This window comes from Talaromyces marneffei, chromosome 4, assembly GCF_009556855.1.
Source record: "Talaromyces marneffei chromosome 4, complete sequence".
Classification (NCBI taxonomy): Eukaryota; Fungi; Ascomycota; class Eurotiomycetes; order Eurotiales; family Trichocomaceae; genus Talaromyces; species Talaromyces marneffei.
The window spans coordinates 1,316,019-1,342,097 of record NC_072351.1 but is presented as its reverse complement, the minus strand read 5'-3'; the positions used below and the strand labels follow the sequence as shown (position 1 = coordinate 1,342,097).

The window sequence follows — 26,079 nt, the reverse complement described above, 5'->3', positions numbered from 1 at the left end:
CGATATGGTCAACTACAATCGATGGGACCCTGCTGCCCCTGGTTACAGGTTTTCAGTATTTTTTTTGCCCTTCTAGGAATAGGAGAGAAACCTCAAAAGGCGCTTAAAAAAAGAGATGATCTATCTAAAGAACAAAAGTTAAAACAACTGTATATTGAGAAGGTGTCCGCGACCATCAGTGACGTACAGACAATAAACGGTAGGGGAATCGAATTGATTCTTGTTCCTGCAAGAACTAACGTTAGGAAGGAATATCGCTTCTCATTGGGGCTATGGCTCAATATCGCTCTTTGAGTCTTTACCACTATCATGTTATCTATGATATCGTTAATTTGACTGGGTAGGTTGTCTAGACCTAAGCCGCTTTGTTATTTTAATATGGAAGAAATGACTAAAACCTCCCCTTTAGCATCTCGGTCTGCGCCGGTCTCATCAATGTCATTGGAACCAAGACCGCCCATAATCGTGATCGCCTCTTCTTGGTCATTATCTTCATTTGTCTCTATCTCGCTTTCGTCGTCATCTTTGGCATCAGACTACAGATGTGGGATGACAACCTCCCTGGACGATGCTACTATGCCAACAGAGTCCTTTCGCTGGGCTACTACCACTCTCTAGGCGATAGAGTGTATCTCGCATTGACCTGTGCTTACTTCTTCTTGAGTTTGATATTCTGCGGCCTCGTTGCGCTGGGTACAATGCCACTGATACACGAGTACCCGGTTCTAGAGTTCCTAACAGCTCAACAACAGGAGAATCAATCTATGCTGGGACACATATCAGCCGCCGTTTCGGAGGCAGCAAGGTTACTGCGTCTAAACCGCCTGTTTCCCAAGATTCCCCGACTATCTCGAAGAAGGGACAAGTGGCTTGAGGTGTGGTCGATGCCTAACCCGAAGCTTATTACCCTGTCTCTGGCAATGGTTCAGTACCCGTTACACATTTATGCCGTCTTTACCCTGCGACAGACAAACGAGAACCTTCTAAATGGAGACTCGGAGAATTACTGGGGCTTCGGCCAGGTTGTTGCTCTGGTCTTGTTGGCATCGTCGGTGCTTCAGGGATTTCGGGCTATACTCGGTATGTGTTCCAACTTGTACCTTGATTTGTAAGTATATTTACTGATATGGGATTTAATAGGTTACTATAGAGCGAAGAAAGAAAAGTGGTTCATCACGCCGCCGGCAAGGAGGAATAGTGCTTGATTATTTGAGTTGGATCATTTTTGACAACATACATAGACAGACGAACCCGTCATTCGTTGGAAAATGCGTTTTGTGGGATAAGTTTTTCCTAAATCAATGAATTTTCTGGGTGTCAGACCAGACATGAATAGATTCTAGGCTTGATTTAAACGACAGGACGATCGTTGTCAGTATGTTACTTTGAATCAATCCCTATTACTGACTATGGTGATATTAATTGTCTGGAAGACCCTCCCCTTCAGAAAGGTGAGAAAAAGCCATCAGATACTTATTGAACCGATGTCTCGTGGTCGTCAAGTCAATAATATATAACCATACCCATTTCCACCCAAACAATAGAAAATTGGCCAACTCAATGTTTCGATTCTTTGATCTTGTTGATACAGATTGTATTCTGTTGATTTTATGACTTCCATTTAAAATACATAGAGTCTCCCTCCTTGGAGCAAAAACATATAACCCAATGAAGCTATTTCGAGAAGTTAGGGCTAACTAAGTACCCCAAGTACGTACGTACGTACACAGTAGATCCACTCTTTTAGCCTCTAGAGCTAATAAGCTCGAGTCTTGGCAATCCGTACTTCCTATTTGGGTAAGGTTATTGGCATCAGATTGTTGGAGCTAATACTTTTGTGTGTATATCAGTAGATCAAATAACGGAGCACTTCATAGGCGGATAATGAGAGAGGGTAACGATAAAAGATGCTGTCGCTCCTTCCAAGTGTTTATCTTCAATTAAATCGCATCTCTTCTAAGCACTATACTTGAAAAACCAAACTACAAAATGCACCTCCTAGCAAAGATTTCGAGCCCCATTCTCGGAGTGACTTCAAAGGCGAGTCCTCCATGCCATTCGCGACCGCTTCTCATCACGCAAAACAAGCTTCTCCTGACTCTTCCAGCACAGAAAATGTTCAACTCAAGACCGGAACTGATAAAACAATCTCAGTGGAATCATCGACCACACCAATGAGAAACGCGAGAGCGAAACAACCGAAGTCGAATAATTGCCTCGAATTCGATCATGTACATGTCTTCGACCAAGACGAGGTTGTTTGGAAACTCGACAAAATCGCCGACAGCGTGCGAGAACCAACCCAAAAAGAACCCACAGTAGAAGAAACAGAAGACGTTAAACTCAATAAAAAAAAGACGCACGGCGAAACTGAGTTGCACGAGCCGTGGCTTTGATATATCCAAACCTAACCTGGGTTACATCAGAGGAAGGGGAGGGATTTGAGGAATTCCAAGGAATAAACCAATAACTACAATGACTGGAGGGCACATGCTGTTTGCGTGAGTACCCAAGTCTCTGCTAGGATGGGAAATGTACTCAGGAGTTGAAAGAGACCGGTGCTGTAGTTACCTTCTCAATAGATCCATATGTTTTAAAACCATAGTATGTACCAGACAAATTCGACGAGAAATCAATAATGCTTCCATATCCCCCTGGACCCAATCTCACCGACATGACCGTCCGGATCCTCGAAATAGACACTCTTCCCTCCAAGTTCCCAATCCATTCTACCTAGTATACGGACACCGAGTTTGTCGAAATGAGTAGACCATTCATCTACATCCCGAGGAGATTTGACGGCGAAACAGAAGTGTTGTTTCAAACTATTTCCATTTTGGAAAAGAGACTCGGTCGGGCCGTGACCCGGGATGACGCCATGTGATTTTTCGGAGTTTACGGTGATGTCTTGATGCGTCGCGCCTAGTTTGAAGAGGAGGAGGGTCGTGGAGCCGAGGTTGAATGCGGTGACTCTTGGCTGGGGTTAATCCATTACTGTCAGTCTTGACATCTAGGTCAGTTGGAGGATAATCGTACGGTAGCTAGAAAAGGCTCCATGTTCAAGGCCGATTTATAGAAATTGGCCGATTTCTCTATATCGCGTACGTAGAGACATGTTTCAAGGATGTGGGATATAGGTGGTGGTGAAGTAGACATTTTCATGAACGGTGCTCTGTGTCGTGTTACTGTACAATAACAGATAGCAATTCTGCTCGATCGTAGAAAGGACATTTCAAGAGTAGGTTGATTGAAGATACACTTGGCGATAACCTGTGATGTTGTTGAAAGTAACTTAATGACTAATAGTAAGTTACCCGCCTAGAACGACAAAATTATGAAGCCATCACGGTCACCAGATCAATGCATGTGGGGATGACGTAAGGGACTGGCACCCATGAAGCTTAATTATCGGCATTCCAAAAATAACAATTTTGATTTAATAATAGCTATAGATTTCTATAGATGTTTATCGTGCAAGTTGATCGTTCATATAACGCCCCAAGCCTATACTCATTCCAGCCATATCAACTCATATACTACGTACCTCAGTGAGCATCACAACGTAGATGTCTTGGACAATGTTGTCGGATTATGCGCGACTCGATCACCATGCTGGTCTATGAAAATAACCTGCGTATCATGACTGTTACTCTAACATATCCCCAAAAGAGACTGCACGCCAAATACCTTGGGCGGGTTAGCCACAGCCTCCTGTCGAGCTTCGCGTTCATCCATGACGATTTTCTGGACCTTAGTTATCGACCATATGTTAGTAAAAATGTTCCTACATCAATTGATATAGAGGAGGAACTGTGATTAATGAAAAGAACGGGGGATAAGTACGTACATCTCCCTCTCGGACGCCGCCACGATACCGTGTCCAGACGTGGTCGCCTTCTTGGATGTCTTCGTCTTTGCGATCTTTGACTCGTTCGACGGACATTATGTTTCTGATGACTGTTCTGGTGTTTTGATGAAGCAGATTTATAGAGCTTGAATTGATGTGAATTGATGTTTATCTATATAATCTACGAATGTGTTCTTATATGAGGCGATGTTCCTGACATCATGGTGATGAATATTGATCCATCCATTGTTCGATAACTCTATTATAATGTTTTGCTTCCGTTAATTTTAGTGACAATATGCTGTCGCCGGAAAGGCAGCATGGATGTATCATATTCAGTATAAACGTCTGTCGACGTGATGCCGTTGTCAAATGAGTCTATGTAGGGTTAAGGCTAACATCCCCTGATTTGGGCCCAAGCAGTCGGGGTGCATAAATGCTACATCATGCACTCCACCTCCACAATATCACAATAATACGATCTGATATTATTCACAGAATGATACATTCTTGGAATTGTCGTACGTGTCCCTTTTCTATTTAATCACAAGAAAAGGACCCCAATGTGATCTTCGCGATCATCTGCAGAGAGTGTAAGTGACTTTGAGGTTTCAAGCACATACTGGTATTGATTCTCGGATGTCTTAGGCTATCTGACGTACGTGAACGTGGTACGTATTGAATATGTGTCGCAACTATAAGCTGCACGACATTGACTACGGAGTACGTCGTATATGTTGTGGGCTACTCTCTTATGGATGGGTTGAATATAAAAAAGCTTATCGATCTCGATAAGGCATGATAAGCAGTCGGTTACGTGGCCGCTGATTGGACTGATGGTACTTCCAGTCGTTGCAACTGTTACATCTTACAGGCTGCGACATTAAATTACTGTTACCGTACTCAAACATCTGTGTATAATTAATTATTATTCATAGCTTAGTTGTGTGTATATATTCGAATATCATGTACCTGATAGTATGTTGATACAGAAACAGGGATAGTTACTGTCTATGTGTGTTTATTGTCAGTTGCGCAACGTCGCAGCGATAGCCGAACCGATCGCCATCCCCTTACAGCTTGCTTACATCGTACGTAGGAATGAGCTGGTCGAAGGATTACTCTGTACGTAACTCGAATTGCTCATAGTTAAAGTCCATGTTTCATGTTTCAGGATGTCTGTCGATGACTAACTAGTAACCTAGACGGTCCAGCTCAACAGAAACACAGATTTAGCTTAAGATGCTAGATGTAACTCTATCAGAAGCCAGCCTGTGCCCTCCAACTACGGTACAGCCTCCGGAACATCCTAGCAAACTAATCTGTCGCTAGTGCCCGAACGACAGGCGACCACGCGGCAGCCTTGGCATGGGTTTGGCTGCGGCATTACTACAAGCAGCAGTAGTAGTAGATGTAACTGTCTCAAACTTGAATCTTCTTCTCATTGGTATTGTTTGTTAGTTGCATGGCGGATAGTTAACAAGTCGATGCACTACGGGAACAAACCCTAAGCCCCTAGGCAGATGAATGCTGACTGAGCTTACAGAGCGTGTCTAACAAAAAACCCCTTAGTTAAAAGTACAGAGCAACTTACCGGGAATTGTGGCCGAGACAGCGTGTAGTAGCCACGCCGGTTGGGTGCTGTGGAGCCGACCCGATTGGAAATGAAAAGGGAAAAGGGAAAAGGGAAAGATCCAATGCGACGCTGAAAGAGGAAGGAAGTTGCAGGAGGCACCCAGAATTAGGGTTAGCCCTGATACAACTTCCAATTGCGTACGGAGAACGGTACTATGGACAATCGGCCAGTTCGTAGCACCATCGTACATAAACTAGTGCAGTATGTCTACACTACTCGTAGCATGTAATACTATGTGTGTCTGGTGCAGTGATGGCACGGTGTCGGTCGGGTATCCGATGAGGGCTGATAGCAGGCAGCATCCAAACAGAGTAAATGTTGTCGCATGCAGCCCACTTTTTCTTCTTTGCCCGCCGCTAGTGTGACTGTGTTACACTGCCCATCGCTCAATCAGCGCCCGCGTACTACTCCGCTTGCAGACTAGCGTGTCTGCTTTTAGATGTATCCCGTGTCGACCAATCAGACCACGACGGTTCTGTTGATGTACAAGTATACGATTGAACATACGCCTTAGGATGCATGGCATGATCTTCTGGCGAGTTGGCATGGTAGATCTGACTCTGTCTGTAGTAATCCCAGGTTCAACCCAACGATAATCCAAATATTGGACAGTGGTACAGTACGTGCCACTGCAATCGCCATACGATACCGTCTAAAGATTATTGCCATCGGCTACCACATAGTCTAACAGTCGAAGTGTTCGGACTCCAAATACCGGTGATATCCGCACAAGGGTGCGAAACACATATTTCGTGGTACCTCTACACTTCAATGCTGCCGTCAATCCGATCCCTATTATACGGAGCCAGACGAAGCCACTCGGTTAGATCCGTGGCATTCAGCTGAGGCCTACCATTCACACCACATTAGTGGACTCAGGACCGTGGTAGCTGCACTTACAACATACTCGCTCGTATCGGAACGTTGCTTTATTTAGGGAATGACCTTGATATGCTTGCTCCATAGCATCTGGTTGGCTATCATACTACCGCATTATCCATAATAGATAGACACTCAAATCTCCATCAATAATACCATCCATAAGCATAACTCTCACATACTCGAGAGAGGAAATGCATGCATACATACTACATGGACAGTGGAGGCCGAATCGGGCTAGCGGAACTGAATAAGCAGATCTTCCCGAGCAGATGCCACTGCTACCTCACCGCGTCATACTTCCTAACAAACTAACAAAATGTTACTACCACTACCACCTTAACTTTGTTCGTTACCTTGCCTAACTCGTTTCTCTGCTTCCCCATAAACAACTTCGGTCTCCTTACTTTTGTTTCTTCTTATCTCTCTCTCTCCCTCTTTCTGTCTCTATCTTTTCCTTTTATTCTATTCCGCCCCTTCTTCTTATTACTACTATTACTACTACTGCTGCTACTACTACTACGTACTACTCGTTACCAGGACCCTTATCTACTGTATACACATCCCGCTCCGCTCGGGATCCTCCATCAGCTCCCCGGAATTGGAGTAATTAACATTCCATACCTGGCTGGTTCCCGGAGCAAAATACCATTTGCGAAAATAAAAACAACACTATAACTACCCCAGCAGGAGAACTGAAACAAAAGAACAATTGACATTTTAATTTTTCTCTCGGCTTTTCGTTTCGTCGCAAATATCTATCTGTCTTCCGGCTCGTCGTTCCTTCCCCTCATTACAGCGACCCGCTTATGGTCTCCAACTCTATACTATATATTGTATACGAACAGCATTTTCGCTAACCACCTCTTTCCTTTGAGCAGCTAACAGCTTGCTCGGAGGAAACGGTGCTGGTCGCAAGTTTCACCTCGAACGAATCGAATCGAATTGCTTCTCCCCGTTCACTACAGTCAACATGACCCCGTCGCTCGTTAAAGTACTGCATCGCATGCAGGAGCTCTTCCACAACCTGGTCGCTGCCCTCGAAGCCGCCTTCTTCGGAGAAACCGCACGCCGACGGCGCTCGGTATACAGTCGTCATGGTCGCAAGCGACGTCGCTCGCTTGAGGAATTGGCCCAGGAAATCGACCGGCTGTTCAATGCACATTTGAGTGTACAGAACATGTTGAGCATGTCCGCCAAGATCAAAGACCAGCTCAAGTCGTCCTTGCAATCGAACCCGTCCTGCATGCTTCCGTCGTACAACCATGCTTTACCCACGGGAAAGGAGACGGGTACTTTTCTGGCGTTGGATGTGGGCGGGTCGACTTTCCGTGTTGCCTTGATTGAGTTGGGTGGGAGAGAAGAAGGCATGAAGATTGTCAGTTCGACGTCGATGGTGATTGATGAGGAGGTCAAGGCGTTGCAAGGAACTGACTTTTTCGACTGGATGGCAAAACGTATTGATAAGTTTTTGACTGGAGTGGACGCGAAATACGGTCGGGAAGAGACTCCCCTATCAATTGGACTATCATGGTCGTTCCCTGTTGACCAGACGTCTGCCAGCAGTGGAAACATTCAGGGAATGGGCAAAGGGTTCCGCTGTTCGGACTCGGTGTTGGGACAGGAGCTAGGCGGTTTGATTGTGTCTGCGTGCCGGAAGCTTTCGTTGAATGTCCGCATGGATGCGATTGTGAATGATAGCTCTGCCACTTTGTTGACGCGCGCCTACGTCGACCCCAAGACTCGCATGTCTCTTATTCTTGGAACGGGTACAAATGCGGCTGTGCATTTTCCTGTCCATGAAATCGGTCTCTCCAAGTTTGGTGTCAGGCCCCCTGGATGGTTCGATCGTGCCAAACATGTTATTATCAACACTGAATTGAGTATGTTTGGTGGTGATGTGCTCCCGATGACACGATGGGATGATTACCTTAACCGCACGCATCTACGTCCGGACTTTCAACCCTTGGAATATATGATCACTGGTCGTTATCTCGGAGAGATTGTGCGGTTGATTATTATTGAGGCTGTTGAGACGGCATCATTGTTTGGTGGCGATTTGCCTCATTCCATGAAGGAGCCGTACTCGTTAGACACGGCGATTGTTGCATTTATTGAGGGTGACAACTCTCCGTCGCTCGCTCCGTCTGCAGCTCTTTTACAGAAGAACCATACTTTCTCCACTACACCAACAATAGAGGACTTGGCCTTTGTCAAACATGTATGCAAATGCGTGTCGAACCGTTCGGCGGGTTACTTGTCCACTGCCATCTACAGTATGTGGTGTCTACGTAATGAGGCCGAGTTTCCAGTTGACTCGACGACGGAGGCTGTCAAGAAACTCGAGCCTCAAGAGGTTACTGTCACGGAACTCGAGCAGCCCACCAAGACTTTGAGCATCGCCTGTGACGGAAGTGTGATTAATAAATACCCCGGATTCCGGGACAGATGTCAATCGTACCTCGACATCTTGACACGGGAAACCAGTGATTCGACCGCAAAAGCGGAGGACAAGCCTTCGATTACATTGGAGCTTGCGCATGAGAGTGCCATTTGCGGTGCCGCGGTAGCAGTTGCGATTGCCGTTGCCGAGCGAGAGTCTTAACATTGAGGTCACGTTGAAAACAATCTTGATGAATTTTCATTTCTTTCTCTCCTTTTCCTTGCATAGGGTGGTGTTCGGAATAGGCGTTTACTATACTTTTTAAGAATCATGCTCTCAACATTTCTGGTCTATCATATCATTTGTAATGGGGCCCCCTTTTCATGCATATATATTGGATCTCATTTGGTGCCTTTCCTGTTTCCATTTAATACGTCCTATCAAGCAAGCTAGCCTATTATGTGTTTATCAGACATGACTTGTTATTCGCGTCTGGGTGCATAGAGGGGAAGTCTGAGGATAAAATGTCCTATTACAGATGATGCTTTAATGTATTGGTCTACTCTATGAGCACAAGTCAACTAGTAAATCCAGAATCCTCCTCTTCAATACCTCCAACTCCTCTTTGGATATTTTCGTCGTCGTAGTCGTCGTCATTGCCGTATGCTCTCCTGCCCCAGCCGTCACCGTTCCCCCCTTTTCATCTTCAATAGTAGATACTAGACTCCGATCAATACAAAAAAAAGGAACCCCCAATCTGCATAATTCAGTCTCCATGGCCCTCGCCATGTCGAGCGATGCTTGGTACACTTTTGAGTCGTAGGCCTTGAGTTCTGTTGCATTTTCTTGAGATATTTTCCCCTTCCTTTTTGTCAGCATATCTTAGGTAGCCTATGTATGGGGGCGATGAGAGGACGTACAGTTGTGCCCTCGGGACTAGTCGCATTCGTACTTGCACCTGCACTACTCGCGCCGACGGATTTCCTACACCAATCAGCTCACCCACTTTATACAACACATACTTAGGGAGTGTATAAGGCAACATACAAAACCTCCTCAATCCTCCTCCTCTTCTCTTCTCTGGCCGCCTGCTTCTCGATCAATGCCTCACGCGCCTTCCACCACGTTCGCTCATGCTCCCGTTGGGATTTGATGAGGTGTTGGATCCGGGTGGAGAAGTCTTGGTTTTGGGCTGTAAGGTGCATTATGTGTTTTAGGGCGGGGGACCATGTCACTATTTGTGAGGGTGGGGGGTGTTGTTTGGTATTTGGTTTTTGTATGGGAGTTGGTGTTGACCTTGATGTTGGAGCTAGATGGGTGGGAGGTTGCTGTTGCTGCTGCGATGGTGGTGGTGTTGAGGACGGGTTTGCAAAGGCAGAGAGTGTCCTCAGGACCGAGGACAGATCTGGATTCGTTGACATATCTACTTTATTACAAGAAAATTGTAAATATCGTAAAGGGTAAGGTAGGGTAGGAGGCTAAGAGTAGATGTCAGATGTTCGGGGTGGGTTCCGCCTCCAAATGCTCTGATTGGTCAGATGCTGACAAGTCAACGACCGACCTCTAAAAATTTCCCAGGCGGACCGACGGACCTCATCTCATCCAACTCGGTATTAATCATCCCACATACGATGAGCATATACTAATAACCCCAATTGCTCTTCGCTCCCTGCATAATATCTTTCTCGGGAAATATACCAACATGTCCCGCTCAGCAGCAGACGCAACCCGCTTCACGGCCACAGGACCGTATGTCAGTTCCAAAGCTCCATACCGACTTCCGGACTCCTTGACAACAAATAAACAATCGCCTCCTTCCACCTCTCAGTCTACATCAACCTCCTCGATACAAAGCCCCTCTAATCAGAATTCGTCATCACCGCCAGGCGAAACACCAAGACAAAAAGTCGAGCGTCTCCGTGCCCAAGCGCGCTCCGCCCGCCTCGCACAGAGCGGCAATGCATTCGATAGGATAATCGAGAGGGGTCGAAGGGTGGCTAATAGTGCTCACAAAGTGATGATTTATACCCTCATCACCGCATCTGGTATTTCCCTCCTTTTTTCACTTTTACTCTCCATAAAAAAGCTGCAATGCTAACGGGGGACAGGCGTCTGCGGCGCTCTAACACTCTACTCCGTCGTATCCCTTACAATGTGGAACCGCCGCCAGCGTGAACTCTGGCTTGACAGACAACTCCAAGACCTACAGGCTGCACGCGAAGCATATATCGCCGGCACCGCGACGGCCGAACAACTCGAGATTCTGCGCAACGAGAAAATCGGCGAGATTGAGCAGCAAAAACGTAAAGAGGCCGACGAGCAGAAGTTGTGGAATAGGACGAAGAAGTTCTTGTTCGAAGGGTTGAAGAAGGACGATGTTCCTGACATGGTCACCTCTGCGGCTACAGCGACGGGGGCGACGACGACGGAGTTGATAAATAGCAAGAAGTCCGAAGGAGAGGCGACATCTTTCGGAATATTGGAGGCTGTGAATGCGAAGAAAGCAGAGGCACAGAGCAATATTAATGCTCAAGGACCTGGGTCGTTGGATGCGTTGGCATCGAATGTCGAGACCACGGCAAAGCAATCTGTCAAGGGCTGGACGAGTTGGATATGGGGACGATAATCTCCTCGCCTCTCTGTCTGCATGATATTGTGTGGGTGTGTGTGTGTGTGTGTGACTAGAAAAACAATGTATTATTGACTAACCACTTCTCTCTACTGGCTCTGACTTACAAGATTTGTCTGGTTTGGGATCACATCCGGCGTTTTGGCATTTTGTTCTTTTCTATTGCTGTATTATTGGGCATTTCCCTGTTTCTTCAAGATGATGGTATACTTTCTCGAGTGTATGCTTGGTTAGGTATATGGATAAGTAATGGATGTACATACAATCTCATAGACTACGACTTATTTACTAGGGGGTAAAATGGTAGAGGAGTCGTTCATTCTCATGGATCATACAAACAGTAGCCAGAATCTGGCTTTTTTTTAAAGAAAAAAAAAGACATCTTTAGCAATGCAAGTGCAAAACCTAAGCACTTCCATTACTCTTAACGACAGCCCGACGCGCACGAACCGCCTCAGCCAAATCCTCAAGCACAACCACAGTCGACTCCCAATCAATACAGGCATCAGTAATACTAACACCCTTTTTGAGGCCGGATGGTCCCTCAGGTGGAACCTTTTGGTTTCCTTCGTTGATATTCGACTCAATCATCACACCGATAATGGCGGTTTCGCCCTCACGCAATTGGTCCGAGACCTCCTTTGCGACGAGGGGTTGGTTGCGATGATTCTTCTTGGAGTTTCCGTGCGAGCAGTCCACCATCATGATCTCGCGTTGTTTGCGGGAACGCAAAGCCTCGCGGCCGGCCTTGATGCTTTCCCGGTCGTAGTTGGTACCCTTTGTACCGCCACGGAGAATCACGAAGCCGTGCTCATTTCCAGAGGTTTTGGTAATAGCGGCAAGACCTTCCTTGGTGACGCCAAGGAAATGGTGAGGATGCGATGCGGCGCCAATAGCGTCAATGGCAACTCCCAAGTTACCGTCTGTGCCGTTCTTGTATCCGATGGGGAAACTGAGACCGGATGCCAACTCGCGGTGCAGTTGGGATTCAGTGGTTCGTGCGCCGATGGCGCCCACGGAGATCAGATCGGCTAGATACTGGGGGGAGATGGTATCGAGCATTTCACTGGCAATCGGGACTCCGAGACTGGTCAGATCTGCGTACAACTTCCTCGAAACTTGAAGGCCCTTGTTGATGTTGAAGGATTCGTTGATATCAGGATCGTTGACGAGGCCTTTCCATCCTACTGTTGTGCGAGGCTTCTCAAGGTAAGCGCGCATGATGATGCAGAGGTCGCCGGCGAGTTTGTCGGAGAGCGCTTTGAGGCGATGAGCATATTCGATGGCGGTTTCGGGGTCGTGGATGGAGCAAGGTCCTACGACGACGAGGAGACGGTCATCGCGCTGTTCGATGATTTCGATGGCCTGGTTGCGGCCTGATTTGACGGTTTCGACTGATCTGGCGGGCTTCGTCAAGTTAGCTATTTGCTGTACGCATCTGACTTTGTGGTTTCATGTTGACTCACCGAGGGAATTTGAGTCTGGAGGTAATGAGGGGAGAGGAGAGGATCGTAACCCAGGACTATTCATTCGTCAATTAGCCTGTTTGTCTTCGACGTTTAGCTCACAGCACATACCGCGGGTATCGTCGTTTTGTTCTGTTTGGGGTTTGACAAGAGGCATCTTGTGGATATGTATGAAGCTTGATGAGTATCAAGAAATCTAAACAACCGCAAAGCCGATCTAAAGATGCAGCAAGGTTTTATCTGCTTTTTTTCTCCGCAAGGTCAGCTAATGACTCATAAGCATCGTACTTCAAAACTAAGACCGAATGCCACTTTGTATGCACCATTTCGGGGGGCCACGAGTCCGCGTCCGATTGTGCATCACGTACCTGACCAATGGACAGAAAACAAGTACGTATTTAAATCGCAGAGTATGCTTGTTTCCTGATCAAGAAGAAATTGTCCAAACAGCTGCCCAAAAGAATAAATACCTCGTAGAAACTAATAATTGAATATCTTAAATATTTTTGATGCCCCGCTGTCTTCGTGGGCATTTCACATGATGAAAGCGCTGCATTGACCAATCACAACCGCCAGATGCGACCACACTGCGCCGGTGTCGGCGGTGAGCCTCCAGTGGCAGAACTTGGCCATGACTCACTGGCCGCCAGCCAATCAGAGAGCTGCTTTATGAGCTCTTCGTAAGGTTTTCCCCATCCGGTATTACGGGGACAGAACGCGCGCCGGTGAGGGAATTCCGCTAGTACAAGGGCAGGATGCTGCTGTATTATTCGTTCGACCGATACATCGATTTTATTAACGTTACCTGTACTCGACAAAATTTATTTCTATAAGCACGCCCGAAGCATCGCATCATGACTGACTGTGTGAAGAGTAGAAGATCAAGTACTCTGTAGAGAGAAACGAGTATTATAACTACTTGACACCTATTAACTATACGGAGTACTTAGCATCGAGTAATAATACTATATTTGTAACCTGGAATCAAGCCATCTGAATGATCTGATAAGTCAAAGCGATAAGATGGAGCTCTGCCTTGCCGCCGCTAACCAGCAAGCTCGCCGCTAGCCCATCACGGCCAACCACTGACGGGCCGGTCAGCCTCCACTCCTCTAGACTATTTTGATAGCAGCTTAATTCTTGCCCATCTGAAACTGTCTTCTTACATCTTGCCTCCACAACCTCCCGAGACCTGGCTGTGCTGCCAGTCGCTGAAGAATCGTCCGCCCCTCATCTTGTATATCTGAAGCTGAAGCCGATGGAAAATTTTTTCGTCCGTGCCTCGCCTGTCTCATGCCGCTTTTTTGACATTCATTTCTCACATTCCGCGTCGACCGCATTGATTATTATTTAACCCCGTCGACCCCATCTGTCTCCATGAACAAAGCGGGAAAACAAAACAGTCCTGTTTCCGGCTATAATATTGCTCAGAAAGAAAACATTCTTAGAGCTAAAACTGGAATCTAAAACCGAGCCATGTCCTCGATTTTTGCAAAACGGCAGAGAGAGGACGACGTGTTGGGGTTTGGGGACTATGGGCACAAGGTACTTTTCCTTCAGTCGATTTTTGTGGTATGAGGGATCTAGAAACTAACTGCCTGTGTGATAGAAATCGCGACTTGATCAAAATATAAATACCTCGTTTCTCTCCGCGCGGTTCCCCTTCAACAGTCCCACCCTCTCGCCTCCATTACAATCCACTGAGCCATCACAAGAAACAAACAACAACAACATAGTCTTTGATAATACACTCCCCGAACCATTCCGGAAATGGCGCGAGGAAAAGAAACAGCCAGCACATTCGTCCTTGCAACACCGTCGTCCGCCAACCCTAACGCTGGATACCGCCATGGATGTCGACATGACACAGCCATCACCACTGCAAAATGGCGACAATCTATCGCCCTGGCCTACCAGTGCAAAAACAAAAGCGTTTTTGAATCACCTCCAACCGTCGCCTATCCCTCATCATCTGCTCAATCAGTCCTTGACCATCAGCGGAGGTCGCACATCTACACCGATATATAGTCATTTCACATTAAACATGAATACGGAGTTAATGGCCGATCCTTCTCAAGATATTACCAGTGTTGCTCCTACGTCTACCGCACACAAGACGAACGAATCGAGCTGGTGGCGACGACGGAGACTACCGAGTCCAATTAGCGAGGCTGGTGACATACCTGAAATGGAGCCTGCAAACAATATAGACAGAGAGACTCGGCACCAAAAAGAGTGGCCTGATTCTCCGTCTTCAATGGATGTTGATGGCGACACGCTATCTAATATGTTCCTACAAGTCCCGGAACAGAGTCTGGGATTTCCTATTCATACGCCTGCCAAGGTGAAGGCCGAAACTGAAACTATGATACCTATACCAACGACATCATCAACAACTGAACCAGCGAAACGGCCATCGGTCACGGCACCCAGACGAGAGAAGATGAGTTTCTCAATGGGGTATCGAGCCGACTGCGAGAAATGTCAAATGCGAGTTCCTGGACACTATAGTCATATTGTCCGATCTTAGATTAGGGGATAGCATCTCCCATGGTGCGATTTATGAGCTGATCGAGCCGTCAGCAGTTACGATTTTCTTCGCCTTTTTATGACTGTATTATACCCTTATATACTTTGATAGCGATGACGCATTAGGACTTTTTACTTACCATTCACTCCCTACATTACGGCTATTCAATCGTCAATATTCGATTATAATCAGTTTGGTGCCAGTGCAGTGTTTCTACAATAAGAATATTAATCCGGTGTGGCTATCCGAAGAGCTGACCTTATCCGGGCCCACATCCGAAATCTATTCCCCATAAAATGCATCTTCAACAATCTTCAATCCTTCCTCACATCGCAACATTGCATGAGTATAAACTAGCGAAGGATATCAGTACGTCCAGTGTAAGCGGCCATTTTGTAATATATCATCCTACGAAAAAACAAAACAAAAAAAATAGATTGATAGATGTTTCGTTCCTGGACATCTCCACATTATATCGTCTTAAATGTTTACCCCGGCATTCCGTCTCGGACGGACCATAGCCGATGCGCCCCAGTCGACGATTTTTGTTGAAATAGTCGGGATTACCTCCGTCTTTTCTCTGGGAGTTTTGTTTTCTAATTTATCTCGATTCTTTCCTGACATTTGACTGTATCTGTTGTTCAACCGGATACCCAAGTATTGGCATTGGAGAGAGTGTGTATAGTGAAACAGTACATAGAACTATCGCCACGAACATAATACAGAGATGGCATCACCCATCCCCCGAGGCCTCAAACAGGTCCTCCAAAAATCACCCTCCGACATAGTCATCCTCTCTTCAGTGCGCACAGCAGTCACCCGCGCCAAAAAGGGCGGTTTCAAAGACGCCTACCCCGAAGAATTACTGGCGCACGTCCTCAAAGCAACCTTGGCCGCAAACCCAAACCTCGACCCAGCACTCATTGACGATGTAGCCGTTGGCTCCGTGCTGCAAGAACTAGGTGGCGCAAAAGCTGGTCGAATGGCACAGATCCACGCTGGATTCCCGCATTCAGTTTCTTTCCATACTATTAATAGACAGTGCTCCTCTGGATTGGCGGCTATTACCACTATTGCGAATGGAATCAGGGCTGGTGCGATTAATGTCGGTGTTGGTGGTGGAATGGAGTCTATGACGAGGAATTATGGCTCAAGAGCCATTCCGACTGTGCTCTGGCCTGAGTTGAAGGAATCGCATTCCCAGGATGCGCAGGATTGTATTATGCCTATGGGTTTGACATCGGAGAATGTCGCGAGTCGATATGGTGTTTCGAGAGAGGATCAGGATGTGTTTGCGGCTCATTCGCATAAAAAGGCGGCCGCGGCTCAGGCTGCTGGTCTGTTTGATGAGGAGATTATCCCCGTTACCACGAAGTCCTATGATGCCGAGAACCCAGATGCGCCGCCGAAAGATATTACCGTGAGCAAGGATGATGGTATTCGACCCACCATCTCAGCTGAGAAGATGGCTACGCTCAAACCCGCATTCAAGGCGGATGGTACCAGCACAGCTGGAAATAGTTCGCAGGTTAGCGATGGTGCGGCTGCGACATTGCTTATGCGTCGTTCCACAGCTATGGAGCTCGGTCTTTCGTCTTCTATCAAGGGACGATGGGTCGCCAGTGCGGTCGCCGGCTGTGCCCCCGATGAGATGGGCGTTGGACCCGCATTTGCGATTCCCAAACTCCTTGCTCAGACTGGATTGGAAGTCTCTGACATCGGTATTTGGGAACTCAATGAAGCTTTCGCTTCGCAGGCGTTGTATTGCGTTCGCAAGTTGGGTATTGACGAGGCCAGGGTCAACCCCAAGGGTGGCGCGATCGCTATTGGTCATCCGCTCGGTGCTACGGGTGCCAGGCAGGTGGCTACATTGTTGCCTGAGCTGGCCAGGACGGGTCAGGATATTGGTGTTGTTAGTATGTGTATTGGAACCGGTATGGGTATGGCTGGTATGTTTGTGCGGGAATAGGCTAGCCTTGCAACACTAAAAAAGCTGCCTCTTTGTATATATAATGAAGAATAAAATTGATTTATTGACTTACATCTCGTGCTTGTTCAAGTTCTGCTACTTCTAGATGTGTCAATGTTGTAGGGTCAACTGTTAACTAGAACACCGCGTTCTTTGGAATTGCCCTCGGTGATCTTTCAGGCAACCAGCCATATACTCTTGTCAGATTGTTGTCTGCTTACCACCCCTCACACAGTCTCAGAATCAAGCAGGCTTGAAAAATCGTGTCATGATCAGGAAAACGTTGGTGTTGCGGATTGCAGAACTGGATTGAGATTCCATGGAATGGTCAGGGTAGAGACTCTGTTGCTAGGCCATGGGGCCTCCAGTGGATTATGATGCATGATCAAGCATAGTGCCTTATTATTACTATGATAAATGAAGTTTCGACCAACCTTGTCCTGAATTATATACAAATCGATCACGTGATGTTTATCGTCCAAATAGGGTTAGTGCCACGGACATGCTTCTTAGTTCCGCAGAAAAAGTTGAGGGAGCAATAGACCACCCAAAACAACTTATCGCCATAAGAATACATAACAATGCGACCACCGGTACGGCTACTCAAGCCTCTGGAGGCACCTAGTCTCCGAAGCTCAAAAAACGCCTTGTACGTTTGCTCCAATTGCCGCTACGATGCCTCCCTCCCGTCATCCTCGCAGCACCAATCTCGTCGTTATGCCAGCGGTAGCGGAAACACCCCCTTCACCGACAAGATTCGACGACGAATCTGGGGAACCGATAACCCTCCTGGTTTGGAAGATCCATATGGCGGTGAAGGTGTAATTGCGAAGGAATGGGCAAAGCGCAAGGCTCAATATATGGGCGAGGACAAACGCGAGGCTCAGCAAAATGACGGAAAGGAACAAGTTCCAGAGGAAGAGGAAGACCACGAATATGACGAAGGAGAGGGTTTGCTTCCGGCGGATTTTACGCCTGCTACCACGGCGCATGATTTGCCGAGGATGGGTCATTTGAGTCAATGGAATGACTTTCCACCCTCTCAGGCTGATATATATCAAGGGTACGTGCTGGACTTCCTTTGAAAAAGTTTGATTGACTAATTAATCTGTGCATGTAGATTTTTGTCCCTTAAGAAAGCCAATCGCAGCGCCCACTTCCGCTCAGCCGCTCAATCTGTCGCTGTCGAATTGAGTCTTTTGCACGAACTCAAGAAACCATTATCGTTAGCTTGCGACCTGACTAGACACGACCAGATGATCTGGAAGATGATTAGAGAATGCCAGATCAAAGATGGAAACCTGAAATTCCCTAATGAGAAAACAAAGGAGACACTATTCTTTGTCTTTAACCAGCTTGGAGAGACCCCAGAGGTTCAAACGGAGACCACCGCTGAAGCTACTGAAGCTGCAGTTGACGTAACTGAGCAACTCGAAGCTGAAGCAGTGGCCGACGAAGAGTTCGAAGTTGAGGAAGTCGCTGAAGTCGAGGAACCTCAAGGAATAGTGGATGCTGTTCACTCCTTCGCATTGAAACACACAAAAGCCCCCAAAGACGAAGGATATCTTCAATTCTCCCTTGCTGACCCCGCCATCAAATTCGCCGTAGGTTTTTGAAACCCTTATTCAGTTACTTAAATGCTAACCATGAATTAGTTCTTCAAACGCTACTCTCAAATAACCGGCCACCACATGCAAGACATCTGCGCCTACAATGCCAAATCCATCGGAGATGTAATCGCACACGTCGAAAAGATCTACTGCCGCCCCCAGAAGCTAGCGAAGGAACTACGAACGTTGAAAGGACGTCTCGATATTCCGAACTTGGCCATCTATTCCAAGCGATACACCAAAGCGCAGCATGATCGTGAAGTGGGCAGAGCGAAACTTGTGGAGGCAGCTTTGAGGGAGAGAGGGTTGTTGAAGGAGCAGAGTGAGAGCAAGTTCCGCTTATAAGCTCTCCAAGAGTGCGGCCACCCTCGTTGAGCGTACGGTAAGTGTGTCTGTGGGTGTATTGATTAGGGCTCTATTGCCATTCATATATGTATTTTCCAAACCCCCTTTTTCACCTGTGGTCTTTACCTTTCAGGGAGTTTCTTCTCATTTGGATGTATTAAGATGTTGCATATTTGCTAGTGTATATTAGAATATGTTTTATTGTTTCAAGAAACAAGCTATAACGATTCCAAGAATTGATTCAAATCATAGAAAACCCTCATGAAATATGATACTATATACAAATTCGAAAGGGGCCTCCGTTCTGCATTGCTCCTTCGAAGATCATTGCAGATTTTGAATTTCGATATGAGACTTCTATTGACATTGTTGGTTCTTTCATAGTTGGACCGGAATGCTGGTGATTGATCTCTTCGGTTTTGAGAATATTCGAGATTGCGCTCGTAGCATATGATTCTCGCACGGCGTGAATCGACTTGGAGGGCCAACTGCATTTTGTCGTGCGAATTGATATTGGTGGTGGCTTGAGCGGTTGGTATGGTAGATGCCATTGATACGTGTTTCATTGGGGCTCTGCGTGACGTGACTGTACTTGGTCTGGCGCATAGTAAGCACAGAAATACGATAGTAAACCCTATTGGCAGAGCATGTAGCAAAGCCCATTCCTCGTAAAAGATATTGAGGGTATTCCGATAGAGTCGACTCATCTCCGCGCATTGGCAGGTATCGAAAATCCCCTAGTCATAAAATCTCCATCCTTCATCTCCCGCTTATCCTTATCATTATGGAACAGACTCTGTAGATTCTCACTCCGAGCCAGTTTCTGTCTCTTCTTCCGTTCTTGCTCTTCCTCAAGAACTTTGGCTGTTAATATGGCTGTCGAGGAATTTTTGATGCCCGATGCGGAAGAAATTGGAGCCTTGTCTTTATTAATAGAGTCTGCTTTGGCTTTCGTTGATGATGCGGCCGGTTCTTCGGCCGTTGCTGCTGATGATGAGGAGGATTCGCCGTTTGCATGCTTCTTGCGCTTCTTTGATCCAGAGAGCTTCTTGAGGGAATGTGTCAGTCCTTGTTCGGCGAGCTTCAGGCCTCGCGACATTAAGCGTTGTTTGTCGGCTTCCTTTGTAGGGAGAATGATGATGACGTTTTCTTCTGTGTAGGGTTCGTTGCACTATAGTGGCAGAGAGTTAGTGGAATGGCGTCGCGCATGAGTGGAGCAAAATGCTTACCTGAAGACATGTATCTCCCTTCATCTCCCGAACTGCCTCCTCGGCAAAGACATGGCCGCAGGGTACAATATAAACCGACTTGACAGTAGGACCGAGCTGCTTGGTCGTAACAGGACAGATCCACCTCTCACCATTCCCCTTGGTGGCATCGCTTTCGGTATCTACCTCAAACTTGAGCTCAACAACATCCTTCAGACCCTTAACTCGTCCCTGCAGAATCTCGTCGCAATCCGCCTTTGAGCTGATATCATCGTCCTCGGCGCCAATCAAATATTTCAAGATCGAGTCTTTATTGTATAGATTTCCCACTGAATCGGATACAATGGGTCGAAGAAGAGGTTTATGCGATAGAGGATCTGTAGTCCAATAGTGCTCAAGTTGTTCGCGTTGTGCTTCTTTCACCTGTGTCGCAGATGGCGCTTTTGCGGCTTCGCGGACTAGTTCTCGCCGGGTGGGGATACTGGGCCCGTTAGTCTTGAAATTTAATATGTGTCGACATGAAATAAAATCTTACCTTCCACCGTCATTACCCATCTTGCTGTTAGTGATCAGAATAGTTGACAGTACGTAGAAGTATTGATCTCGCCACTTCTGGTGTCGGCAATCTACTACGAGCAGTTAAGGCAGAAAAGAGGCTTGATACATGACTAAGCAGCCCCACCCGCCGATAGTTAGTTAAGCCAAGCTTAATCGTCGGCCAATAAAATGTTTCGTCTCATGTTGTTAGCTCCAGAAGGGCTCCGTAATTACAAGCTGTCCAGATCATCGAAGCATTCAAAGAACAACAACCATTCATTTGGAACAGTTCAACTGCCATAAGAACTCAATGCCGCTACCATGAGGAGTACGGCGAATGTGTTTGTCCTTTTGGGCATTTCAACATGTAAATCTGTATTTGCAGCCTCGAGTGAAGCCTCAGCCCGCCCTAGAGGCGTGGGACCTGAATGTGAGTATATACTTTCTGCATACGTACTGTTTAACACAACACCGGTTTGCCTACTGGAAGTGATATCTATGGTAACAATTGGTTAATATATGATTTCCACAGTCGCAAAATTCTACAAAGATACAACCACATTCACTTGTATCTCGCATCCTGACATCAAAATACCCTTCTCGGCGGTAAACGACGATTACTGTGACTGTCCGGACGGCAGCGACGAGCCTGGAACATCAGCATGCTCATACCTTTCTCGCCTTTCGCCATCGACATCTGCTGATCACCCTGGCACCGACGGAGTCGACCTCACACCTGCATTACCGGGTTTCTACTGCAAGAACAAGGGTCACAACCCCGCATACATTCCATTCCAAAGAGTAAACGATGGAGTCTGCGACTACGAGATTTGCTGCGATGGAAGCGATGAATGGGCTCATCCGGGAGGTACGAAATGTGAGGACCGATGCAAGGAGATTGGCAAAGCATGGCGCAAATCAGAAGAAGCGAGACAAAGGTCTCTCAATGCAGCTTTGAAAAAGAAGAAGGAGCTGATTGCTGAGTCGGGTCGTCTGACTAAGGAGATTGAAGATCGAATTGTCGATCTCGAGGTCGAGGCCAAGGCTAAAGAGATCAAAATCCAGTCCATGGAGATCGAGCTCGAAAAACTGGAGAGAGAAGAGCGTGGAAAGGTAGTCAAAGGCGCAAAGAAAGGCAAACTTGGTCTGTTGGTGGGCTTGGCGAGAACGCGTATCAATGAGCTTCGGGAAGCTCTCGACGAGGTTCGTCAACAGAGGGATGAGAGCCGTGCGCGAGTTGAAGAGCTAGAGCAGATCTTGTCAACGTTCAAAGAAGAATATAACCCTAACTTTAACGATGAGGGGGTCAAGCGCGCTGTGCGCAGCTGGGAAGAGTATGCCGCTAGAGGGACTGCGGGCGATGCCTCCGCGGATAGTGCTAGGGATCGCGATTTGGACGAGATTGCCAAGGCTGATAGTGACTCGGCTGGAATCGACTGGGTCCATTGGGAAAACCAAAATGAGAGCGAGATTGATCTTGGTAAGTCTAGTAGTCAGAAAGAATCATTACTTATGCTGACTCAAGAAAGTATACAAACTACTCGCCTACTTCCCGCCAGTTGTCGTCGAGTTCCTCGAAGACAAATATAACAGCATCAAGAAATTCCTTGTCGAAAATAACATCATTCCCGGAGCTGACAGTGAGACTGAAACCGAATCAAAAGCAGTCACAGAAGCAAAGAATGCCCTACAATCGGAAAAGTACTCTCTCGAAAACACACTGAGATCGATCAAAGACCACCAGTCCGATCTTGAGAAATACTATGGTCCAGATGATATTTTCCGACCATTGAAAGACGTCTGTATCCAGAAGGATTCCGGAGAGTACACCTACGAGCATTGCTTCCTCGCACAGACCAAACAGATCCCTAAAAAAGGTGGTGCTACCGTGACCATGGGTAACTTCGATGCCATCTCATCCATCACAGTCGACGACGCCAATACCGCCGGCGAAATCCGACAGATCGAAAAGCTCGCTTTGGAATATACCTCTGGACAAAAATGCTGGAATGGACCGTCTCGTTCAACGACTGTGATTTTGGAATGTGGTGAGGAGAATGAGATTTTGAAGATTATGGAAGATGAGAAGTGTATTTATTCGATGATTGTCACTTCTCCTGCTGCTTGTGGTGAGGCCACCAAGGAAAAGGTGAAGAACGCTGGAAAGGATGAGCTTTGAGACTTTTATATCTACTCTGGTCATTTCATAGAGGATAGATTTCTTTACTCATGTACTTAGAAGGATATGTTGCGCCTTCCAAGGTTTCGCCCATTTGGTCTTTGTTATATCTGACCTGCCTGCGCATTGAACACATCCGAGACAGTAAGGAGAATGTCACGACTACTTACTTTTCTTGTATATCAATAGACTGACTCTTCAGTCCCTTCTCAAGTAAATCAATCAATCCCTTATCTTGCGCATCCTCAGCAAAGCTCACTCTCCCAGTTGCCCATTCCAGCCAATCCTCCGCCCTGGCCCCAGTAACTACTGGATCGCAATAATCCAACACTCACATCAACCACACCAGGTCTCTCATCACAATGCCAGAACACCGTCGCACCACACGTATCACAGAACTCTCTATACACCCCGGGGCTGCTTTCGAATCGTTTCATTGTTCCTGTTTCGTAAGTAAATGTGTTGCCCTGATTCATCACGAGATTGGCTTTAGGTATGAATGCCCAACATTGGATTGGGAAGCCACTGCCTAGTCGACATGAGTTACAGGCGCAGGTGCCGGCAAAGTACTTGGTGTCGTTGGCACGGAGCCACCATTTGACGTATTCGGGATTCTTTGGAGAACCGGAATGATAGGGTACGATCATGTCAGGCCATGGGGACCAGGGTGCTTTGGACTTGTCGTTGGGACGGGTGACGGTGAAGCTTGTGCCTCCGCAGTGGCATTGAGCTTGCAGTATGTCTTCGTCGGAGTTTTCTGTCTTATTTTCTCCTACATCGTGTTCAAGCATCGTTGATCTCGTAATGGGCGTGTTCGCAGCATCTACAGACCCGATAAGACATGCAATGCCGCCGGAATCCGCCGAGCCAGGCATGAAAACACTTAGCCCACCATCATGAGTCTCTCCGACACACCAATGAACTGCAACACATTCTGAATCGGACATAGACGATGCAGTAGGAACAACAAGCCCCGCAGCAATCAAATACCTGTTTTCTGGCTTCAGTTGTGTAAGGGCATGAGCACCACAGACACCACAAAACCACCGACTCAGTCGAGGGGATTCAACATATTCTCGCAAATACGGATTGGATACTAGCTGGTCGTCTCCGTACTGGGATTTTAAATGGGGTTGTAGTGTTGGGTCTGGTGTTAGCAGAGAGTAGTAGGAGGTGCAAAGGACTCCGCTTGTTGTGCGGCAAGCGCTGCAGTGACAAAGAGGAACTTCGTTAAGGGATTTGACTAAGGATGCTAGGGCTATCTGCTGAGAAGATACTTTCCCACATAAGCAAGAGATGGATGCTGTGATGGTGGAATGCTCAGACATCTTGTCCCGGTATGCTCATCAAGGGTTCCAAATCACCAGGCGTCAGTTATAGTTAGACGAACGTGTGGAAGGCATAGATTGGCTTTTCCGGAAACGAACTCGTGGGCTACGTAGCAAATGAAGTACTAGACAAGAATTGCAAGACTGTGGCGGAGTGGCAGACACCATACCCTTAGTATCATCATAGTCTATTGGTCTGCTGGAGAGCCTAGGAAACGTGAAAAGAGATAGCCGATGTTGTCCCGCAGCTCGACCAGCATTCTTCCCCTTGAATCTTCTTGATATAGGCGCGTCGTCAGTTTTTAAATGTTAGTTGTTTTATGGTTAACTTTATCATACAACCGTCGTAAGCTCCCAGAAGCTCACCCTAATAATCCGTAGTAAACACAGTCGGGTATGAAATCCTTTTCTAAATACCACATCAGTTTGAGTCCTTGACCATAATAAATCCTATTAGTGTCTTGAACGACAAATAAATTGACCCATTTAGGCTCTTAGGCCCCTGTAACTGCAGGCATGGTGTTTCCTGCCAATAAGATCGGACCGCACCGTCAATCACGGCAAGCCTTCCTCCCATGTATATATAAATTCCACTCCGAAGCGGCTTGACCTTTTTTTCCTTTTTCTCTGATTTGTTTCCTCAGTTCTGATCAATAGTGTCCGGGTTGGGTGTTGATATGGGTCATGGGTCAGATGGTGTAGCTGCAGCACGATAATTTAAACTTCTTTGTTCTGGTTTTACTGGTAGATGTCTTCAGCCCACTTGGTTACTTTCCTTTATTGACTAGCTTGATTGAAAAACTAAAAAAAGGATGCCTGTATTACCTGCATCAGATCAATGAATGGCCACATTCATCTTAGGGCTTTTGAGTACCATTACTATGTGTACTTCGTACAGCCATGGATACAACGTGCGGGGTCTCTGTCATTTGATCAAATAATATCCCGTTTGCCAACCTGCCCGCATAAATTCAAAAGGTCCATGCGGCATTTCGGGCCTCCTGTAGTTAGACCTTTTATCTGATCTGATAACTCGTATTGTTGGTGAATGGAAAGATTGGTTGTATGGTCCCGCCTCGCCTTTATCTTTGACCTCGACTCGACACGTTTCGTATGCATATCGGACTGAGTCGGAAGGGTCTGTAAGAAATCAAGATTCAAGTAAAGGCAATTTCAATCCTGCCCATGGTGACATGACTGCATTACTTGTGTGGCCGAGCGGATCTAGTGGAGTTCTCTGGTATGAAATATACTAGGCATGTCATAGTCTAGCTTGGACTGTTTAGTAATAGCTTCTCAGAAGCTCTACAGATCCACGACTGCCAGATCAGCTGTTTTTGCGCTTCTGGTGGTAGCAGCGTTGTGGTCTCAAAAAATATCAAAGGAGTGAAGGGAGATCCATCATCCAGTGTCGACTTGGGTATTTCCTAGCTAATCCGCCAATACTGTTGCATAGTAATGAGGCATTTACCGTGCCATCCCACGATCAGAGTTGTAGGCAACTGTGCTTGGGTGCATCGTTACCTGTTGGTC

The 26,079-nt window shown here is 46.8% G+C and overlaps 14 protein-coding genes across 14 annotated transcripts; 8 read left to right on the top strand and 6 right to left on the bottom strand.

The window, feature by feature from the left end:
* Nucleotides 1-21: 21 nt before the first annotated feature.
* On the top strand, nt 22-1,205 carry EYB26_005544 (uncharacterized protein; the record flags this gene model as incomplete). Its single annotated transcript, XM_054264829.1, has 4 exons — nt 22-199; nt 250-340; nt 410-1,080; nt 1,141-1,205. The coding sequence occupies 4 exons, from the start codon at nt 22-24 to the stop codon at nt 1,203-1,205; spliced, it is 1,005 nt and encodes a 334-aa protein (XP_054120804.1).
* An 846-nt stretch (nt 1,206-2,051) lies between these two features.
* EYB26_005543 (uncharacterized protein) lies at nt 2,052-2,396 on the top strand (the record flags this gene model as incomplete). The annotated part of the gene is made up of 1 exon (XM_054264828.1): nt 2,052-2,396. One exon carries the CDS (start codon nt 2,052-2,054, stop codon nt 2,394-2,396), a length of 345 nt encoding a protein of 114 aa, XP_054120803.1.
* A 236-nt stretch (nt 2,397-2,632) lies between these two features.
* EYB26_005542 (uncharacterized protein) lies at nt 2,633-3,156 on the bottom strand (the record flags this gene model as incomplete). The annotated part of the gene is made up of 2 exons (XM_054264827.1): nt 2,633-2,977; nt 3,037-3,156. 2 exons carry the CDS (start codon nt 3,154-3,156, stop codon nt 2,633-2,635), a joined length of 465 nt encoding a protein of 154 aa, XP_054120802.1.
* Nucleotides 3,157-3,555: 399 nt separating this feature from the next.
* On the bottom strand, nt 3,556-3,943 carry EYB26_005541 (uncharacterized protein; the record flags this gene model as incomplete). The annotated part of the gene is made up of 3 exons (XM_054264826.1): nt 3,556-3,630; nt 3,688-3,750; nt 3,848-3,943. 3 exons carry the CDS (start codon nt 3,941-3,943, stop codon nt 3,556-3,558), a joined length of 234 nt encoding a protein of 77 aa, XP_054120801.1.
* Nucleotides 3,944-7,335: 3,392 nt separating this feature from the next.
* Nucleotides 7,336-8,967, top strand: EYB26_005540 (uncharacterized protein; the record flags this gene model as incomplete). Its single annotated transcript, XM_054264825.1, has 1 exon — nt 7,336-8,967. One exon carries the CDS (start codon nt 7,336-7,338, stop codon nt 8,965-8,967), a length of 1,632 nt encoding a protein of 543 aa, XP_054120800.1.
* A 342-nt stretch (nt 8,968-9,309) lies between these two features.
* On the bottom strand, nt 9,310-10,166 carry EYB26_005539 (uncharacterized protein; the record flags this gene model as incomplete). Its single annotated transcript, XM_054264824.1, has 3 exons — nt 9,310-9,606; nt 9,666-9,729; nt 9,793-10,166. 3 exons carry the CDS (start codon nt 10,164-10,166, stop codon nt 9,310-9,312), a joined length of 735 nt encoding a protein of 244 aa, XP_054120799.1.
* A 281-nt stretch (nt 10,167-10,447) lies between these two features.
* EYB26_005538 (uncharacterized protein) lies at nt 10,448-11,371 on the top strand (the record flags this gene model as incomplete). Its single annotated transcript, XM_054264823.1, has 2 exons — nt 10,448-10,790; nt 10,854-11,371. 2 exons carry the CDS (start codon nt 10,448-10,450, stop codon nt 11,369-11,371), a joined length of 861 nt encoding a protein of 286 aa, XP_054120798.1.
* Nucleotides 11,372-11,779: 408 nt separating this feature from the next.
* EYB26_005537 (uncharacterized protein) lies at nt 11,780-12,997 on the bottom strand (the record flags this gene model as incomplete). The annotated part of the gene is made up of 3 exons (XM_054264822.1): nt 11,780-12,781; nt 12,841-12,896; nt 12,952-12,997. 3 exons carry the CDS (start codon nt 12,995-12,997, stop codon nt 11,780-11,782), a joined length of 1,104 nt encoding a protein of 367 aa, XP_054120797.1.
* Nucleotides 12,998-14,316: 1,319 nt separating this feature from the next.
* Nucleotides 14,317-15,370, top strand: EYB26_005536 (uncharacterized protein; the record flags this gene model as incomplete). The annotated part of the gene is made up of 2 exons (XM_054264821.1): nt 14,317-14,385; nt 14,450-15,370. The coding sequence occupies 2 exons, from the start codon at nt 14,317-14,319 to the stop codon at nt 15,368-15,370; spliced, it is 990 nt and encodes a 329-aa protein (XP_054120796.1).
* Nucleotides 15,371-16,097: 727 nt separating this feature from the next.
* EYB26_005535 (uncharacterized protein) lies at nt 16,098-17,339 on the top strand (the record flags this gene model as incomplete). The annotated part of the gene is made up of 1 exon (XM_054264820.1): nt 16,098-17,339. The coding sequence occupies one exon, from the start codon at nt 16,098-16,100 to the stop codon at nt 17,337-17,339; it is 1,242 nt and encodes a 413-aa protein (XP_054120795.1).
* A 581-nt stretch (nt 17,340-17,920) lies between these two features.
* On the top strand, nt 17,921-19,294 carry EYB26_005534 (uncharacterized protein; the record flags this gene model as incomplete). Its single annotated transcript, XM_054264819.1, has 3 exons — nt 17,921-18,402; nt 18,460-18,943; nt 18,995-19,294. The coding sequence occupies 3 exons, from the start codon at nt 17,921-17,923 to the stop codon at nt 19,292-19,294; spliced, it is 1,266 nt and encodes a 421-aa protein (XP_054120794.1).
* A 703-nt stretch (nt 19,295-19,997) lies between these two features.
* On the bottom strand, nt 19,998-21,057 carry EYB26_005533 (uncharacterized protein; the record flags this gene model as incomplete). The annotated part of the gene is made up of 3 exons (XM_054264818.1): nt 19,998-20,465; nt 20,524-20,983; nt 21,038-21,057. 3 exons carry the CDS (start codon nt 21,055-21,057, stop codon nt 19,998-20,000), a joined length of 948 nt encoding a protein of 315 aa, XP_054120793.1.
* Nucleotides 21,058-21,360: 303 nt separating this feature from the next.
* Nucleotides 21,361-23,218, top strand: EYB26_005532 (uncharacterized protein; the record flags this gene model as incomplete). The annotated part of the gene is made up of 3 exons (XM_054264817.1): nt 21,361-21,469; nt 21,572-22,519; nt 22,569-23,218. 3 exons carry the CDS (start codon nt 21,361-21,363, stop codon nt 23,216-23,218), a joined length of 1,707 nt encoding a protein of 568 aa, XP_054120792.1.
* Nucleotides 23,219-23,463: 245 nt separating this feature from the next.
* Nucleotides 23,464-24,546, bottom strand: EYB26_005531 (uncharacterized protein; the record flags this gene model as incomplete). Its single annotated transcript, XM_054264816.1, has 1 exon — nt 23,464-24,546. One exon carries the CDS (start codon nt 24,544-24,546, stop codon nt 23,464-23,466), a length of 1,083 nt encoding a protein of 360 aa, XP_054120791.1.
* Between the last annotated feature and the right edge of the window lie 1,533 nt (nt 24,547-26,079).